Raw genomic sequence first — 20,835 nt, forward strand, 5'->3', positions numbered from 1 at the left:
TCTCACCAGCATGCACATATCTACAGTAAACCAACAAATATGCACAGTTCGACACGTCAGTGACTCGTCTAGCTGAAGACTAATTCTTGCCTTACTAGCTCGAATTTCGTCTTTGTGGTCGAAGTTCTAATTAGGTTGTGTACTGTGAAAATGTAGCACACATAGCCTACCCTGCTGAAATGAAAGTGGTAGTCTACTTGCGTGGAGATAAAAAAAAAAAAAGAAGAAAACTTACATTAAGCATAAATTTGAATCAAAATCGAATGCAACACTATCAGTTTTTTAATAACTTAAAAAATGAAGTTTGCTTTAATTTATGATTCAGTAAATTTACCCCCTCGGTAGGTGAAATTTACCCCCAGGGGGTAAATTTACCCCCGGTTAAGAACCCCTGGATTAGTGGATACCAAGAAGATCATCCAGCCGCCACTTCACATCAAACTTGGGGCAATAAAACAGTATGTTAAAGCCCTTGATCACAATGGAAATCGCTTTAAATAGACTACATCTGCCAAGCCTTCCCAAGTCTTGGTGAAGAAAAGAAAAAGACTGGAGTTTTTAATGGCCCACAAATAAGGCAGCTGCTTAGAGATCCAAACTTTGCAGCTTCAATGAACAAAGTTGAAGCAAGGGGTTGGAATGCTTTTTCTTTGGTTGTTAGTAACTTCTTTGGCAACAGAAAGGCAGAGAACTATCGAGACCATGTAAAAGAAATGTTGTCCAGCATGCAAGAGACGAAATGCAATATGATCATAAAGCTACATTTTCTGAAAAATCATTTAGATTACTTTTCTGAAAATCTTGGGGACGTCAGTGAAGAACAAGGTGAGCGCTTTCACCAAGATATTAGAGTTATGGAAGAGCGCTACCAGGGCCGATGGGACTGCCACATGATGGCAAGGTTATTGCTGGAACTTGAAGAGAGAAAGTTACACCACTACCCAGTACCCACAAACGAAGGCCACTAAAACGAAAATTTTCGAGTTTTTAAAGATTGTGGCATTTCTGTATCATTACATTGATTGTTGAACGGTTAATTTCTAGTGATGTTTTTTAAATGATTTCAAGGCTTTGTGTTCGTGCTTTGCATGAACGTTCATGCAATTCTGATTAAAACATCCTCTACATTTCAAGGCGGTTTCTGATTTGCAGTGTTATTTTATATTGAATATATATATTATCTCAAAAACGTGATGTGATAGAAACAAAATTACGCCAGATTCGGATTCAGCACTCCCAAATTAGATAAAAAAGACCCAAACACAATCTGCCGGAAAAACCGTGTTCACCAGTGATCAATTAAAACTCATGCGAACATAGAAGGAATATAAAGAACAAGAAATTCAGAACACTTAACGAAAATCTCTTTTTTGAACAAAAAGAAAACTCAATAGTAAACAAATATAAATGTTGCAAATACAGGTAAGTAGGCTACACAAAGACTAAATTACTTTGAACAAAATCAAAAATTAGGCAGTAGTGTTTAGACATAAGTTTAACCCAGGCCAAAGAGACGATACAATATCAATGACATATTTCGCTCTTTTTATCAAATCGTCGTCTTTAATGTAATGAAAGTCGATGTTGAGAGAAGTCATCATAGATTGCATGATTTCATCGTAATTACGAATGTCATCGAAATCGTAGTCAATCCGAAGATTATCTTTCTTTTGGTATTTTTCATACGGTTTCATTATGAACACGATGGAAGTTTGCTTGTTTTGCAATCTGAAAGAAAAAAAATCGACATGGCGTCAGCAAAGTTGTTTTTTTAACACAATATAAATAAGTAAATACAACATTTATGTGTTATCACCACGCTTGCATTTTGTCTGAAAAAACTGTGCAATATTTTTTCTTTGTGACAAGCAGTGAGACTCGCAGTTAGACTCTAACTGTTAGGGTTAGAGTGAAAGGAATATCTAGGCTACATGTGTTTTCAATAGCTCTCACTTATCAATGTAGTATGTATTCAACAGCATGGTTTATTTCGTGGTTTTTGAAACATAGATCTTATTTGAGAAAAAAAATGTTACCTAATAATTTTCGACAGTCTTATTTTGAATATCGATACCTTAAACCGTTGTTTGTTTCTCAAACTGTAGGCTACTACGAGAGATCAGCTGGTTGACCTATTGTTTTCCCAAACCCCGTGTTTTCAAACGTTGTTTTCTCAAAACAGCTTGGAATTGTTTTGGCTATTTGCGTACAAGCACTATTCAATGATAGCATAAAAGTCATCATAATAATTTCGCTATATTTGCATTTTTATAGCTTTGCATATATCGACGGTCGAAAAAAAAAGTCGTAAGTGCAGTTTTACACTTTGGAGTAAAGGCAAAAAACCAAAAAAATTTTTTCTTTTTTAAATTTTGTTATTTTGAACATTAATATCTGTAACTATTAAATGAAGCACGTTTCTATACTTTACTGATTGCCACATTTCTTTTTCGATGAAATTTTCAAATAAAAGGAATTAAGAGCAATTTAATCACTTGTGTTACGTTATGTTAATGTGTTACATACGTCTTTTTTGTTTTCAAGTTTTTCATGAATGGCTTGGGATATCTCGTTATACAAGCACGATAGAAACAAGCTGGACATAGTAGTAGATAGCCCTAAATGCATAGGTTTTGAAAATACAAAAAAGCGAATTTCTCAAAAATGTCACTTACGACTTTTTTGTTTTCGACCGTCGATATAAGGGTTTCTACTCTGTCAGAAATTAAAAGCAAAAAACGGCAGAGACTTATTGGATTTAACGACAAAATCAGGATTTGTTTGATAACAATAAAACCTCACTTCAATCTTAATTATTTGCTCTTGAAAAGAGCCATGCGCATAGAGAATAAACTGGTTTGTTTTTGCAGCAAGTATGCCGCATTTTGCAAGCAAGATGAAAAAAGATAGAGCAGCAAGATGAAAATGTTGAAAAATCGTGTCCTAACCTGAACAAATGCTATGTTAGTCAAAAAAACTCCGTGTTAGTTAATTTTTATTTTTTTCAGAATTACAAAATAATTATCATGCATTCCAGTATTCAATCATCGACGAGGTCTACCTTTTGACAAGCGTAGACACATGAATCTGCTCAAGTGTTTTGTTTGCAAACTCTTCTCCAGCAGTCATGCGCAGATAGCAGATAGGATCAATAGCGCCTCGATCAAAAAAGCACAACTTTGTGCTTGGAGTATTTTCTGCATACAAAAACAGCGATGTAGGCTTTCAAGTAGGCTTCAAACTTAAAATATAAATCACGTGTCTTGACTCAGGCTAATAAATTGCTAATATAAGATTGTTACCAGAGTTGTGGAGTCGCGCGAAAAGTATAGCCTACGACTTCTCGATTTATAACTGGCCGATTCCGAGTCTCCGGCTTCAGTGTTGCCAGATTATATGGGGTTGCCAGATTTTTGTAAGTTTTTGTCTTTTTTAAATTTTAATTTCACTTAAGTTGCAATCGAAATTGAAACAGCATTTTTTCCTAAAACTGGCGAAAACAAACTCTGCTATTTTTTGGTAAAGTGAAAGAGCGCAATACAGAGAATAAGAAACACTATTTAAAAAAAAAGATTGCAAACAAACATTGTTCATAGTTTTGTATCAAGTTGGAGAAGACCACTTTTAACGACTCTGACACCGGATATGCTAAAATCCTTCTGACCACAGCCTTGGTTGTTACAAAATGATGGTCTAAAACCAGGGAGTCGAACCGTTTGATTTTTCCGGTTCGGGTCCGGTTCTGGTTCAAAGATTGTTTCAAAATTTGGTTCAGTTCCGGTTTGGGTTCGAAAAAACTTAAGAGTTCCGGTTTAGCTCCGGTTCAACAACAACGATTTGTGGTTCGGGTGCGGTTCGGTGTCGACAAAAATAGTCTCAACACCGGTTTTTTAAGTCCCGGTTCGGGTCCAATAAAATTAGGCCTAGGCCTACTATTGAAATCCAACACTGGTCCAAAAATTCCTCTCCAAAGCATCGATGATAGTGGATCGTGTGTTACGGAATAGGCTATAATTCATCCGTACAATGTGGCCTCCAAGATAACAACATGCTACGTACAACTTCACTTGCCACAATGCGAACAATGACGTAATGCTGGAGTGAACCGCTTTTTTCAACCGGTTCGGGTTCGGTTAGGGTTTAAGCTAACTCAAATTTTCGGTTCAGTTCCGGTTAAGGTTCAGACAAAATCGCACCAAAACCGGTTTACAAAAATCCGGTTCGGGTTCGGTTCGACTCCCTGCCTAAAACTGTTCTTGTATCAAGATGTTTTGCAAAGACCTAACTACTTTCTGATTGAAAACAAAATAGTGAATATTATATCAGATTTTGAATGCTCATCTACGTCAAAACTATTTAGGCTAGTTTAGGAGCATATCGTGTAGAACTCTATCAGATAATAATAATGTTATGGTTTTATTTATTGTCGCTCTACAACAGCTAAGGTCTTTTAGCGACAGGGCTCATTTTTAATTTATATCAGGTTTACGATGTTATCACATTATTACCCGACTCATTCTCACTGCGATTTGCAGGATAGAACACAATCGGTACCGTTTTTAAAGTCTTCGGTTTGACCCGACCTGGAATCGATCTCAGATCTACCAGCGCCAGAGCCGAAGGCGAAACCACTCGGCCACTTATCAGAAAGATCCTGCTTAAAAAAGACAATGTGTTGAGTGTTGTGAAATCTCTTTTGTTGTTACGTAAGACGTTTTTAGTTTGGTGCCCGTATTCACCTCAGGCAGCGACGCACTGCAAATGCTTGTTTGTGTTCTTAAAGTTCTTTCATTTCACAATGCAAAGTTGGTGTAAGGTGGCCGATGTTTGAGGTAGTGGCTTTTGTGTTTAGAACAGTACTTCTAGAGTTGTATTAACTATTGATTTGTTTCTAATAGTTTTGTTCAGATTCCTAGTTTGTTAAACCTTACAATAAGATAGAGCTTCGGTAGAGAGTTTGTCTTGTTGAACCATAGGCATACCAAGCCGAGTAACGTGATCAAGTTTAACATCTTCAAGTTTATTACATATAGAAACACAAAACTACACAACAAATTAAGTATCGAACGTTTTCGACATCACAAGATGTCCTCTTCAGGAATAATCAGTGATGGGCATTATCGGCGATAATTTATCGGCGATAATTATCGGCGATAAATTTTTATCGCTTATCGTTATCGCTCAATTTATTTTTTCAGTTATCGTTTATCGTTATCGCCAAAGGCAATATTTGATTATCGCCGATAATTAATCGCCGATAAATTTTATTTCGGATCAACACACAAGTGGAAAGGCCATGAAAAGTAATACTTTGACTAGCCACCTAGTTAATGAAACTAAAATTAAAACCTCTTCTGAAATTATCAGTAAATTACCGGTACGATAATTATGATATTGTTCTTAAACAAACACGACTAATTTGACAAGCTTGATGGATTTCATAGTATGCACATTTTTACTACCAATAACGCTTAAGATTACTGATAAATTTTCAAGCATTTTGCGTTTTTTGGAATTTTTTCAATTATTGCTGACTTTGCTGTAAACAGAAAGCGATATAGCCTACAAAGTTTGGAATTTTTTATGGTATTTTTATTTGATTTAATTATTTTGCCTACTGCACGTGAGCGGCAGTGTAACTCAATTGTTAAAAGCATCCAACTGGTGTCTGAAGGTATAATTATCAGCACGGCGGTTACCTCAGTAGTTTGATTCTAGATCAAGAGGTTGAAGATTCGATACCTACTGCCGCTGTTGCGATTCTATTCATGCATAACTTACAAAACGTTTTGTCCCTTTGCAGTATATTATGTTCGATGTTTCGTCATGTTGATGAAAACAGTTCCTGCTGCATGGGATGGGGCAGCGCTAATCAAGAAAAAAAAATTATCGTTATCGGACATTATCGGCGATAATTTATCGTTTATCGTTATCGCTTAACCTTTTTTTGATTTATATTGATGGGGAATAAGTATGCATGTTAGTTTGCTATTCTGTAAATATTGTCCATATTTTCATTGAAGTTGTGAAATTAGGAACGTTTATTGTTAGGGGGTTCATAATACACGGCTTTCCCCTAATGCTATAGGCAGAGATGGGCAAGATCACCAGTATTGGTGATCTTGAAGATCAAGATCAAGATCACCAAGAATAGGTGATCTTGAAGATCAAGATCAAGATCACCAAACTATGTGATCTTGAAGATCAAGATCACTTTTTGTGTACTTGAAAAAAAATGAAGTTTTTGATCAATGATGTTGCAAAAAATAATTGCTATAGGCTACCTGGGTAAAGGCATATAGTTGGTATTGCTAACTTTTACTTTTAACTACTCGATCGCTGGCCTAAGACTTGTAATAAGTTAGTGACTGTTGCTATTGGGCCTATCAATTGTTGACGTAGTTTGCGTAGAATCGCAACGTCACACCCAAGGCCGAGGTTAATTACAGTAGTTCTGAAAATGTCGCAAAATTTGCAATTAGTTTTATACTTTTTATTTATAAGCAAATCAAGCAGCAAATCAACCAGACCAAATTAAGTCTTGGTCTGGTTGATTTGCTGCAATAAACCACTTTACATGACCAAAGTCGGCTAGAGTCCAGATTTTTTAACACTGCCATTCTAGACTTTTGAAGCATCTAAAATTGGGTCAAAGAAAGCAAACATTTCTTTAAAATTCACACATGGAAATTGTGAACAGAGTTAAATAATTTTTTATTATACGTCAACATAAAGTACACGGAAGTTGACTTCTTTATTATGACCAACACAGAAAACTTTTTCAATTTTGAAATGATAACACTGACCAGATTAGATGGAGACTTTAAATCGTCTTTTGTTGGACACATATCATATTAACAGTGGCTTAATGTTAGTAGTTGCCACTAACTACTTTGTACAGTACGAGTTCTAAAAAAATGCCTCTATCTAGGAAGTAAAATTCAATTTTAAGGTGATCTTGATCTTATTGTTGTTCAAGATCAAGATCACACTAAAAAAAGTGATCTTAGATCAAGATCACCAAAAAAAAAGTGATTTTGAAGATCAAGATCAAGATCACGCCCATCTCTGGCTATAGAGTACAATGATACTTCGTGCTTAAAGAACAGCTTTAAAGCATTTTTGCCACGAACATAGCTTGAAACAAACCCTGTATGAAGAAGGGATGATTTATATTTGACTATGGGTTGTGTGTTCTTCTTTGGTGTTCTCGTTTTGCCGAACAAGTCTATAACGATACTTTGGTTATTGGTTCTCCAAACTTTGATCTTCAAGAAAACTGGAAGATACAAACGATTCAAATTTTGTTTTCCCAAAGTTATGAAGGTTTAGAAGCTGTTGCACACCTTCATCATTGGAGGCTTGCCTTGAGCACATTGTCAAAAGTTTTCCAGACGAGTCGGTGAAAGGGTTGCCAAGCTCTTTAAACATTTGTACCAAACAAATCAATTCTTCACGAAACCTCTTGTTGTAATCTTTGCTTTCTTCGTGATGTAGCCATTGGAGTTTTTTGCCACTAAAGCCAATTTTGTCATGAAATTTTGTCACCATTTCTACAATCATTGGTTGAGAAATCCGGTGGCCGTGCCCAGATTACTCGTTGGCAATTTGACATGCATTGATAAAAGAATTGCGAGTGTTTTGTCATTACTTCGCGCCCATTAGTGCAGGCCCTTAGGGGAATCTTTAGGCTAAACGTGTTACACGTTGTTTTTTTGCATATTTTTTCAGTTGGTCAATCCAACTTTGATTTTAGTGGGTGCCGCAACTTTTTGGGTCATGTGATCACCCCCAAATCGGGGATTTCCTCAGGAATCACGTTTCAGCTCTTTTTAAGGCATTTTGTGCAATTACATATTTGATTTTTGCATATTTTAACTTAAAAAGCACACACAAATAAGTGAGACAAAACAAACACAAAATGATTTAATTGATGTCGTCATTATGACGTCATCACTTTTTTTTGCTTTTTTAACCTATTTTGGTCGTTTGCTGTTGGTTTTAGTTGGAATACCGATTACTACAACCATTTCACAATTCCCAAAAGTAGTTTCGTCATGATTGCATCTTTTATGACGTCATCATTGCATTATTAAGACTAGACCCCAGACAACAAATCAACCGCTTTTTAGAAATCATCCGTCGTTTCAAAGCTTTTTCGTAATTCTGGTCAAGTGCCATTGCAGAAAACCTCTTACCAGATTTTGTAACCACAAATTTCCCTTCAGCAAAATGTGTATTTAAAGTGGAATCAGTTTGCTCCAATGCTTCAATATCACGAATGTGAACTGATGTCCAACGAGCATAAAGGTGATGATTTAATGCAAAAAAAACAAGGGCAAATGCTTTTTAGATACTTGCAGTACATTTTCAAATTTTGCGTTTTTTCCAATATCGCAAGTGATGACCCCGATAATTGCTAACCGGACAGACGTGTGCTAGAGAAGTTCCTCCGGTCCCAACATCGACCTTCGCTCATCACGGCTCCAACGCTCACATTACCTGTCCCGAGCAAGCCTGTTAAGCAATGGAACTTCAGAATGGCTAACTGGGAGTACTATAGCCTTCTCACCAACAAAGCCACACAGTATCTTCCACCCCCACACAACAACAACGTGGAAGAAGCCTACCAGGACTTTTGTGATGCAATAACATCAGCGGCAAAACACTCCATCCCCCACGGCCGACGAAAGAACTACATGCCGCGTTGGGATAAGGAGTGCGAAAGCCTCTACTCCGACTTCCTCCACGCCCCCCCAGGGCAACGACACCAACAGCTCAACCACAGCCCTGTTAGCGAGGCTGGACTCAAAGAGGAAGGATCGCTGGACAGAAGCTGTTGAATCAATCGACTTCACGCTTCCAGCCGCATAGCATGGTGTACATTGAACAACCTAACTGGCAGATCACGTGCCTCTCTTTAACAATGTTCCCGTTTCAGCAAATTCCATCGCCTCACAACTCGTGGAGAACGGGAAATACAAATCGAGAGACCGTGAATCAGACAGATCCGTCTTACAAGAAATGACGGACCTCTGGAGGGTAACAACCCCAGACGGGGACAACATCTCGGGCGAGTTCACCCCGGAGGAATTTTCCGCCGCCCTCCAGCACATAAAGCCAGGTAAAGCCCCGGGCCCTGATCACCTATGCCCGAAGTTGATACTCCATGCTGCTGCCTTCTTAAAGTACTGGTTAAAAGACTTCCATTCCTGCTGTTAGCGCCACCTGAGGATTCCCTGAATCTGGAGAAGAGCCCTTGTGGTTGCAGTTCCTAAGCCGAAGAAGCCCCCAGGGGATCCAAAGAGCTAACGCCCAATCTCACTGCTCTGCATCCCTTTTCATCGAGAAACTCATCTACGCCCGTGTCGAACCAATAATAGATCCGCAGCTCCCCCGTAAGCAAGCTGATTTCCGACACGGACGATCAACCATAGATCAGGTCACACTTTTGACCCAAGACATTGAGGACAGTTTTTTGGCTAAGAAGAAGGTTGGCGCTTTGTTTGTTGATCTCACGGCTGCCTATGATACCGCATGGCATAGCGGCCTTACCTGCAAGCAGTGTTGGGCGCCATAACTCATTTTTCAGTTACGCGATAACGATAATCGATAAACGAAAAATGCCTAAAGCGATAACGATAAACGATAAATCAAAAAAAATTAAGCGATAACGATAAACGATAAAATTATCGCCGATAATGTCCGATAACGATTTTTTTTTCTTGATTAGCGCTGCCCCATCCCATGCAGCACAAACTGTTTTCATCAACATGACGAAAAATCGAACATAATATACTGTAAAGGGACAAAACTTTTTGTAAGTTATGCATGAATAGAATTGCAACAGCGGCAGTAGGTATCGAATCTTCAACCTCTTGATCTAGAATCAAACCACTGATGTTACCGCCGTGCTTATAATTATACCTTCAGATACCCAGTTGGATGCTTTTATCAATTGAGTTACACTGCGCTTACGTGCAGTAGGCAACATAATTAAATCAAATGAAAATACCATAAAAAATTCCAAACTTTGTAGTTTGCTTTCTGCTTAACCTGTTAAGTGCGTATGACGACAATTGTCGTCCGAGACAGTGACGTGTGAAGAAACATTGATGCATTGTTTACACTACAATAACGATTGCAGTCTGACGGAAATCATTAATCCCTAAATAAACTCTATTACAATATTAGGTAGCTTCTGCACTCACCTAAGCTTACAATTGTTATGTATTTTAGTTTATTTGCATTGAAACGATGTACTTTGTTTACGTTTCCCTCAGGTCTTCTCTTTTGCTTAATATTCATCCGCCTGCTTTTGTTAATTGGCACTTCTCGTTTTGGGCTTACTTTGCAGGTTTCACACTATATCTTGGTTGTGCAATTTTATAATAAAACAGAATTCCAGTATGACTCTGATTGAATGAGCTAAGAACACAACAACAATATAACCACAATTGCAAGAATAAAAAGATTTCATCCTAAATTTTTTTTTTTTCTGAAATGGCTTCCTTCCGGTGTATAAAATTCAAACGACATCATGCGCGTTCAGTCAGTGTGAAGTCATTTTGATTTAATGTTGCAAGCAGTTTCAGAAATATTTTGTTGTGTTCGAAAACATATTTTGTAACATATAGTCAACAAAACAATAGGGGTTTTGTGTTGCTGCTAATGTTAGAACAAGCGTCAGAAAATGATACAGTTTGAATATTTCCAAACTAAACTGACGTGTACTTTGTTTAGTGTCCAATAAATGCTTAGAAGTTATTCTGTTCTGTGAACTGATGTATTTTTTTCTTCATAATAAACAACTAGTTGAATAATTTCACAATGGTGAAAGGTATAATCCATGGACTTCTTAATAGTAAGATCTGGACTGGAAACTGAATTTCTGATGTGACCAAACAGAGGCCAAAAGTTTATCGCATCTACAAAGGTTCATCGCACACTAAGTTGAAATGCAGAGTCAAATATTCATATGCGATAGAAATAATATAATATAAGAAAAGTAAGATGGCGTTTTGTGAATTATCGTGCTGCTGGTTTCAAATTTAGTGAATTAGGTTCGATTCCTTGGCAAGTCAAATAATACAATGTTATGTTAGTGGTAACTGTAAGCTTAATAATTCTATAAATTTGGCATACAGATGTTTGCATTATAAGTTAGTTTAAGACTTAAGAGGAAGAGAATTTTTACATTAGCAGTAGCACTGGGTTCGATTCGATGACAAGATGCATGAAAATAAACGTGGGCATGCAAAGTGCGGAAAAAATTTTACACGACAAATTGATAAATAACTTTCAAGTCTGCCGCAAAATAACACTTTTTGGTATGGATTGTCATTTTTTACTTAGCCGAAAGCTTTTTAATTTTCTTTTGGAAGTATTTGCATCTTTTTCAGTGATTTTTCGACGTAAATTTTTGCACATGCAGTTATAAAAGCGTGCGGCGATTCCTTCAATAATGTTATGATTACTGTTGCACATGGCTGGAACTGAAAAAGGTGGCACAAGAGTTTCTTCATAAAAAGTTAATAAAACAAGCTTTCTGAATATTTCTCTTTGGTTTAAACCGCAGAGAAACAAGTTCTTCATTTCAGACTGTGACACCTCAGCAACGATTTTCCAGCAAAGGACGCCAATGTTGTATATTTCTTCAGTTGGTCGCCAGAGACCACCTCGACTAACTTTTCGAAAAAAGGGAGTTGATATGTTCTGGAAGATCTTCTCTAAATTCTTCTACCATTTCAACAGTCGCTTTTTTGCAGGAATTGCATTTGTATGACTTTACTATCAACTGACAGCAGTAGCCCGTAACGTAATATATTGTGATTGCATCAGTTTCAGTTGGTGCGACATTGAAAATAAGTTCCGCTTGCAGGGTAGCAGCCATAGATGTTACCTCTTCCAGCGTTGTAGGCTACCACTGCTTGATTTGGAGGCTTCATCAATGTTAGTGATTGAAATTCCAGAATATTTCAACCCGGATTTCAACAAAGAAATAACTCGGAGTTTACGATCACTTTCAAAAATTTGTTGTAAGGAAATGAAATAATTTGCTCCGCTAAGCTTTTGTATATGCCCAGGGGCGCCGGAGCGATTTTTGACTGGGGGGGGGGCAGGATTATGAAAAAAAGCACTTTTATTGCTGAATTGCTATTTTTTAAGTTTTAAGATAAGATATAGCGATAATGCTCATCTATCAGCTCATTATCGAGTAATGATATAATAAGTGTCCGGTATACAAATTGAACAATGGCACGAAAGGGCATCATTCTATGTTATAATCATGTAATCTACTGTGATACAGAATTTTGTGTCGTGAATATTATTTTGAGGCAATAATGAAAGATTACAATTAGGCTGAAAGCGAATAGCAGAAATTGTTATATTGCAAAATGTGTAGTAGCTTACATGACCTTAAAATGGCACCATATCGCCCTCTGCCCCCCCATCCACAAAAAAATTGAGGGTAGGGGGCATCCTTCCCCTGCCCCCTTCCCGCTTCCGGCGTCCCTGTATATGCCCAAATCTTCGTTCAATATTGTCCGACTGAATTTGTCCGACGTGATTTCGCTTTGTCTGGCGTTTGTCGTCTTAATTTTTCGTATCGGTATGTCTACGCGGCATTTGGCCACGAGAGTGAGGGAGCACTTATATTTAACTAATTTGAACAAGCAAAGTGCCATTAAAGATCACATATTCGATTGTCAAACATGTTCAAATAACAAACCATCCTTGGAGTCGTTTAGAATTATGCGTAAATGTTCCACCGAATTCGACACTAAAATCCACAAGGCTTTGCTAATAAAATCATACAATCCTCGCCTCAATACACAGTTGTTTGCCTCAGGCGCTTCGTATTTACTCAACGTCTTTTCTTGATGCATCGTGATGCGTCTTTGCCTCGTGTAATTTAAACGCCATGTGATGTGCCTTTTCTCCTATGCTCTGCCGTTTCATTTTGCATTTCGCTTTTCAATTCATTGTTTAGATCAGTTATTCATTTTCATTGTAGATATGATAGCAGTTATTTTTTTTGTTACTTGATAAGGGCTAACGTGTGTATGGCCGAAAACGTTTGTAGCTTATAGTTTATGTTCAATTTTAATGGATTATGTTGAGTGCCGTGTGGTTTCTTGGTTGTATATGTCTGTGGTTAAAGAAAGTAACCTCTTTACCAAAATTGTATTAATCTTTTGTCGAAACGAAAACTCGCTTTCATCCAATACGATTTGACTGGCCTCTGTTTGGTCGGCAGTAATTGCACTTATCGCACTGTTTCCTGTCCAGATCCTACTCTTAAGAAGTCCATGTAGGCTATAATCACTTGAGAGTAATGCGATTACACCAGAAAACAATAGTCCAGCCTGAGACTTCTCCGCAATAGTCGATGAAAAGGTAAAGCAATAGACACAAAAGGAAATTGAACAAAAGCGTATTGTGCTGCGTCATGGGGGTTCTCTAATATCCTAGCAAGCAATAATGCGACGAAAAATACTGCGAGTGATCAAACTAAATGCGCACAGTAAGGAGAGTTTCGAAAAATTAATTACGCACTTAACGGGTTAAAGGGCTGTTTACAGCAAAGTCAGCAATAATTGAAAAAATCCAAAAAACGCAAAATCAAACGAAATTTATATCGGAACAACAATATCGAATTTTTCAATGTTAAAATTAGCCATTAAATGCCAAAAACTCTCTGATAAACTCCCTGAGCTTCCGATCCTCGGATTCCACTGAGTGAGTTTGCAGCGCTCCCCCAGTTCTCTGGCTGAATTTTAAATAATTTTTCATTCAAATTCACTAGGCTATTATTTGTTACGTTTTTGTCTCTGTGGCCTCTCCTTATAAACCTATTTCTTATTATGTTGATTAGTTATTTGTTAACTCTGATTTGCAAAATTACCATTCAGCATTCATAATATTGTTGCCCCACGAAAACTTATGGCGTTTATTATGTGACCGGCTTTTTTATGACTTGTTTATTAGGTTAACATTTTGGTGCTCTCTCACTTTGGGCAGGTGCCCCCCTCCCTACTTTTTTCGCTCTGGCGACAGCACTGAACTATTGGCCTAATGTATTGTTCTTGCATCTTTTCTCGACGGTCATACATAGCCTATCTACTTCATACTTACTGCATGGCTAATTTTCTTTAACTTTAAACAGGAACAACTTCAACTTGCTACGCCCCTAATCTAAGCCTATGCAATAAAATTCCACTCTCCAGAGTCTTGATCTTGAAAAGTGCGGTAAAATGCACGATGCTGCAGTCAGAGTTGTCTTTCTGCTGCAATGCTTACTTGAAAGCGGCCTCGTATTGCGACGCTTTCATAAACCACTTGCCAATTTCTTTCGCTTCGCTTCAAAGAAAGCTGATGTGCTCCTGAGCGCTTACATTTTAATTGTAAAATTCACTCGCGATTGTCGATTGCAGCAAAACAACAAGAGAATTGTTGCATGTATTTCATTGCATTGCAATTTGCAACTCTAAAAATTATTGTGTTGTCAGGGCCGTCGCTGCAGGGGAGGGGGGCGTGCCCCTTCTCTGACAACGACCTGTGCACACACACTTCAGGCACCGAAGAAGAACTGGTTTCAATTTTAGTTTCATTAAGTAGGTAGCGAGTAAAAATATTACTTTTCATGATCTTTCCACTTGTGTGTTGATCCGAAATAAAATTTATCGGCGATTATTTTATCGGCGATAAATTTTTATCGCTTATCGTTATCGCTCAATTATTTTTTCAGTTATCGTTTATCGTTATCGCCAAAGGCAATATTTGATTATCGCCGATAATTATCACCGGTAACTTATCGCCAATAATGCCCATCACTGCCTGCAAGTTACTCTGTCTGCTCCATGACAGAGACATGGTCCATATGATGACGGAACTTGTGCAAAGTTTTACCCTCACAACCGGTAGCGGTCGTCGAAGCAGATTACGCCGACTTAAAAACGGCGTCCCACAGGGCTCAGTAACCGCCTGCGAACTGGCGTCGGCCGCTTTCATTTGGACATGCACAAGTGGGGCCTGGCTCCTTCACCAGAATGCGAGTGTGGTGCCACTGAACAGACCGCAGATCATGTCGTCCACCACTGCCTAACACAGTGCGCATGGTCTGAGGGTCCTGGACGACGAGACTGTTGAGTGGCTGATGATTTCCTGCCCTCCAATCTAGCCTGGAAAGATCTGCTCATACGCCGATGATGAGTAGTTTTTTGGTAGTTGCGTTCATGATAGGCCTATCACTAATCAACCTGTATAAAATACTAGTTATTTTCTACCTACTATACTAACCTATAAGAAAAACATCTGGAAAAAAAATCACAAAACAAATTATGACGTTATTCATGATGCAATGCTGACGTCATATTTGAAGAGGGAATTATTTCAGCATTGGTAACATATTGTAACCAAAAAAGTAACACCAACAACAAACAAGCGACTACAATAAGAAAAAACAAGCAAAAAATTAATGTTATGACGTCATTAATAACATAATTTTGCGTGATTTTTATCTCGTATATTTTGTAGTGGCAGTCAGTCCAATATAAAAAGTAACGTATCTAATTGCATAGAAATGCCTTAAAAAGAGCTCAAAATTGATTTGGGAGAAATCCCCGATTTGGGGGTGATCACGTGACCCAAAAAGTTGCGGCACCCACTAAAATTGAAGTTAGATTCATCAACTACAAAAAAATGCAAAAAAAAACAACGTGTAACACGTTTAGCCTAAAGATGCTCATTTTGCCCCCAAGGGCCTGCACTAATATATAAAAATATTCTTGAATCTGGAGGCTTGCCACAAGAAATTGACAAATTTGTATCTTATATTGGTCGTTTTTTGACTCTGATAATGCTTTTTGTATAGCCTACATTTTAATTAATTATAATTCAACAGATCGCTGATACATTTTGCAGAAGTTGAACGTTTGTTTTATGTTTGAAGCGTTGCAAGTGCGCATAAATCAAATCACACTGCGCAGTTGCGCACCTTTGAGTGAACACTGATCAGCGCATAAATTACTGATTCTTGATCCTGTGTGCCAACATTTCGGCCTAGCTCATAACATAACTTCGTCAACATCATCAATCGTCATAAATGCGTCGCAAGTTCAGTAAATTCTTCTTAATGTGTCGTTTTGAAACTTATGAAACAGTTGTTTTCGTTTGTATACTAAAATTAATTTCAAGTAATTTTTTTAGGGGTCCTCGACCGCTTCTTGAACACTAAAAAGGGGCCGCCAAGATAAAAAGGTTAAGAACCAACTACTGATTTATACAATTCCACAATGAACATATCAAAGATAGAAAACGGTGCCATATGTTTGACCGAGGATGGCATATAAGTTACAAAAATGAAAATCGATATATTTCACCCGAAATGAACTTGAAATAACTTATCTTGTATAAGTACAAACCTTCTTAGCTTACCTTAGATAATTAAACAGACTATAAATTTTATTTCAAGTCTAACAAGGGTTTTTATAACTCACAAAGGACTTCAATAATTGGTTCAAAAACTAATCTACTCATTTACAGTAGCTTAAACAGTCCAGAAAAAACGAGTAACCCAGCATGCATATTTCGTTTTGAAAGGCTCCATTAGTTAGCATTAAACAGTAGACCTAGACTAATAAAACCCCCAAAAAAATCTCGACAACAGCAGCAATTATTTGACCAAGTTACAATATTTCAACCTGTATTTTTTTTATAGTCTTGCAGATAAAAGAATTTATGGTAGGCTACACTTAATTAAATCCTGAAAATACCTGATATGTTTAGGCTACATAATTTAAGTTAATATTTACCAAAACGGTTTGCCATTTCTTCCTCTCTTCTATGCTGTTCTTGAGAAATCAGAAGATTGTACTTTATGAATACTTTTGGATCAAGACGCGCTTCCTGCAAATAACACACTTTAAAATAACATAAACGGTAAAGCAATCTGACATATTAGGAAATGTTTTGTTGATGCAACTGCGCTCTTGTCTTTCAGTTGTTTAAAGTGGTTCAATTGGTTTGTTTATTCATCGACGTGGCATGTGCCCCATTACCTTGCAAAGACGTAGACGAGTAGACCTGCACTGGCACAGTAAAGATATAGTAGCGATAAAAATTGACTAACACAGGGTTGTCTTTTGTTATAGTGGGCGCATTATCACTTGAAATAATTCATTGGGTCGCAAAGCCTATTAAATTTCAAGAAAAATGGGTACATAAAACAAAACAATTAAAAACTTAAGTTTAAAATTTAATAACTATCAAAAACAAATTTAAATTTTACGGGATTAACAACTAACTAGGGCTTAACACACTGAACAGAAAAACTGATTTATGAAATTGTTCTTGTCAAAACTGTTGGTTTTCTCTGCTGCAATGAATTTGTGGGTTGGTATCTCTGGGCGATCAGTTTTTTGTACAGGAATCTGGCATTGTGTGCAAAAAGTCTAATTTTTGTAGCCTATATACAGAAGACCAAGTACTTAGAACCTCTAGGAAAAGGCTTAATCCGTCTCTAAGGCCAGGGGTCGGTAATCTTTTTTGCACTGTGAATCGATTTGAAATAGGCGTAATATCGCCAGAACGTCCATCGGAAACAATGCAGAAATGGAATATTTATAAAAATAAGATAAAGCAACAAACGCCAAATTCAACTAAATTTAATGTCAGTTTTTTGGAAGTCGTCAGCAATAGACTTTTTTGGTATTTTTTTGGACCGGTAACAAATGCCTTAAGGACAAGTACTAAGATGTGGTCCAATATTTGTTGACCTGTCATGGTCAAAGCACTGCGATGTAGGTCCATTGCAGCAATGCAGTCTACGTAATGTTTTCAGGACACCCAAGTAGCTTGTGATCAAATTTGTTATCATCAAGTTATTCCTTTCGATCATTGCACAGCTTGTGGTCAATAAAAAATAAAAACATTAACCTCGTCCTCAGTATCAATCATGTGCCAACACTATTTTGTAAGTTATTGCAGCTTGTAGGCTACAGTATGGCGTCGTCTATCGTAAGCTATTTATAGTGCCCATAATTCTCCAAAGATTAGATAGCTTAAAAATTTATTGCTCTCAGAAAGTTTGAGTAACAATGTGGCGCAGTACTAAAGCTGAAGGAACATTTTCGCTCCTGGTAAGGTCATCCACAGATCTAACAAACTAGTCAAACGGTAAAGATCTGAGATATACAGTCCAAATCATTTCGCCTAATTTCTCATTGTTAACCTGATACCAAGTTTAACAGCCATGGGTTGGGTATGACCGTGCATTCAAACCGAGTACCATGATCATGACTGGCAGATATGCGGTATAGCCTATGTTGTTTAGAGATCAATATAATTTTCTAATTCGCCTCGGCAGCGGTAAATTCGTTTTTGATAAGGCGTTTGATGTCATATCCCAGGATCTATATTGCCAAAAAATCACATCCAAGCACGTTACAGTCAAATTGCCAGTCACGTCCAATTAAGTACAGATACCGTTGCAGCAAAAGGACAACAATGTTGTACAGTAGGTTAGGCGTGACCTCGTCATCGCTTCGTCACTGCCTCGCTAACTGTCGAGGCGAAGGCGGACAGTTGTGCTTGATATGTCTATTGTTCGCAACATCATTCAAAATTTAGTTTCTGCGTCCGATGACGCTTGATACATACCGGTGGGGCTATGAGATTAGTTTTTTATGGCCCATGTAAGTTTGGGACTATGAAAGTTTGGACTCTATAATAAATACCTAATTTCTTGGAGTGTTGGTTATGGAAGTGTGAAATGTAAGCTATGGAATGAAATGCAGCCTATGGGATGTGATGGAAGTAGGCTACATTTTACTTGCAGTTTTTTTTTTTTCTTTTTAAAGGACTTTACATCATTAAATTTAATATATGCTCACTTTGCCAATATCAGATTCATTTCAAACTGAGTTACTTTGGGTGTTGCACCAATGCTGTTGTTATAGAATATAGGCCTACACAAGTACCCATATCGGAAATAACAGCATGTATGCAGAAAAACAAAAAAGCAAAAACAAGACCCAGAAGTTTAATACGATCAGACAGACCTAACCTGTGAGAGCCATAGTTTGCACTTGAAAAACATCAGTAAACCACCATTGCAAAGAACGCTTTGAATCGAAAGCTACAGGCTTCTCCACTGCTTCCATTATTATCTTTTAAATTGAATGATTGCAATTACTTTCAGGTAAAAATTACCGCTGTGACGTTGTTCTCCTGCAACAATTTTCGAGCAACTTCGTCAGAATATAAAATTTTTCCTCTGTAAACTTTTAGATGTTTCTGCAAATAGTCGTAGAGGGTTGTTTTTCCAGTTGAATGGGCACCACAAATAAAAACATTTTTCATAGCTGCCTTGGTAGCTATACACCGTATCCTGCAAGAAACCGATATAACGATGCCATGCAAATAGACTTTACTATCGCAAACTTAAAAATGATGACAACTGCTTGTGCAATCATTCAAGTTTAAAACAATGATTAAGCTACACTACAACTTAAACGTATTAGCCAGCGATAGTTTACCTTATACTGAGGAAAATTTCGAAAATTTCATTTGCTCTTTTTTTCTCTTTGTTTTTTTAAATTTAAAAATTCTACTAAGGTGTTGCGACCGTGCTATAAACTTACAGTCCTGTTTCGGCAGTGGCAAAGCTAGGGAATGTGCCGCCCGGGGCGGATTCAGATTTTGCCGCCCCTTTAAGAAAAAACAAGTGAAAACAGGCCCGGATTTAGGGGGGCAGAGGGAGCAGGTGCCCCTGACTCCCTGACTTTTAAAAAGCCTCTTACGTGGAAAAAATGTGATTTTGTGTTATTTTTTTTTGTTTCAGCCTTTGTAATTTCTGCAAAATGCTGTGCAGTGCTGGATTAATGCTACTGTAGACGCCGAGGTGGTTTTTCGCACGGCCCCCCCCCCGATCTAAAAGTGCCTCGGGCATCCCATCAGCTAAATCCGGCCCTATGTGAAAATGAAATGCGTTTTTTTATCAGATTATAATCAAAAATTGTAGTCTGAAAGTGCCGCCCCCAGACGTGCCGTCCGGGGCGGTCCACCCCCCCCCCCTAGCTACGCCACTGTGTTTCGGTATCAAGTTATATAACGTCCGCGTTTTGTCGCTTCCACTTTTTTCTAAACCCTGCTATGTTTGGTATGTATTGTTTTTCGTTGTGGTGGACAGAAATAAAACTCAACTGACCTGAAGCATTGGTCCATGCGCCACTTTGGAAAAGTTTTTCAAGTCTTCATTGAAATTATAACGAAAAAGTTTATTCGTTTTTGGGTGATAGCAGTTGATATATTTCGCCGTCTCGCCGGAAACTTACTGAAGCTAAAAAAAACAGGTTTAGGCCTACAGAATCAGGCTCAAATGCTCCTAACCCATCCTTGTGCATCTTATGTCGATTCATTGATTGGCACCAAATGTTCTTTGTTTTTGAGAGTTTGGTCATAAATTGTCCACTTTTATTTTTCTCTTAAATTGTTTAAAAAAACGCTGAAATAACTTCCCCTTTGTGAACTTTAATAAATTGGGTATATTTTGGCTGGCGTAAGCTGTGATAAATAATAACTCTGATCTGCCTTGACGATGCTCAAGTAGACGCTTAACCTGGCCAAGCATCAGCATGATGATTTCGTCCGAACACCTTCTTAAAAACGGAAGCTTAGCAAGGGAAAAGCTACATTGCAAAGCCCCCTTTCAAACGAAAAGGGAAGCCAAACGTAAAATTAACTAAGTGACCAACATAAAGGCATGCTCCTTTCCCACTCCGTTTACACTTTACAAGAACTAAAAAGCAAACATCTCACGTTTGTTTACTA

At 37.7% G+C, this 20,835-nt stretch overlaps 1 protein-coding gene across 2 annotated transcripts; it reads right to left on the reverse strand.

Moving 5' to 3' along the window:
* Positions 1–402: 402 nt before the first annotated feature.
* Positions 403–20,529, reverse strand: LOC145767344 (uncharacterized). 2 transcript variants are annotated; one of them, XM_082579147.1, is made up of 5 exons: positions 20,213–20,529; positions 19,216–19,299; positions 16,818–16,911; positions 3,062–3,197; positions 403–1,728 (listed from the first exon to the last, which is right to left on the reverse strand). In XM_082579147.1, the coding sequence occupies exons 1-5, from the start codon at positions 20,219–20,221 to the stop codon at positions 1,470–1,472; spliced, it is 582 nt and encodes a 193-aa protein (XP_082435273.1). In that variant the 5' UTR covers positions 20,222–20,529; the 3' UTR covers positions 403–1,469. The 2 variants fall into 2 exon arrangements, with proteins under 2 accessions (XP_082435273.1, XP_082435274.1); XM_082579148.1 differs by lacking the exons at positions 19,216–19,299; positions 20,213–20,529 and adding an exon at positions 19,070–19,127.
* Between the last annotated feature and the right edge of the window lie 306 nt (positions 20,530–20,835).

This window comes from Aplidium turbinatum, chromosome 3 (genome assembly GCF_918807975.1).
Source record: "Aplidium turbinatum chromosome 3, kaAplTurb1.1, whole genome shotgun sequence".
NCBI lineage: Eukaryota > Metazoa > Chordata > Ascidiacea > Aplousobranchia > Polyclinidae > Aplidium > Aplidium turbinatum.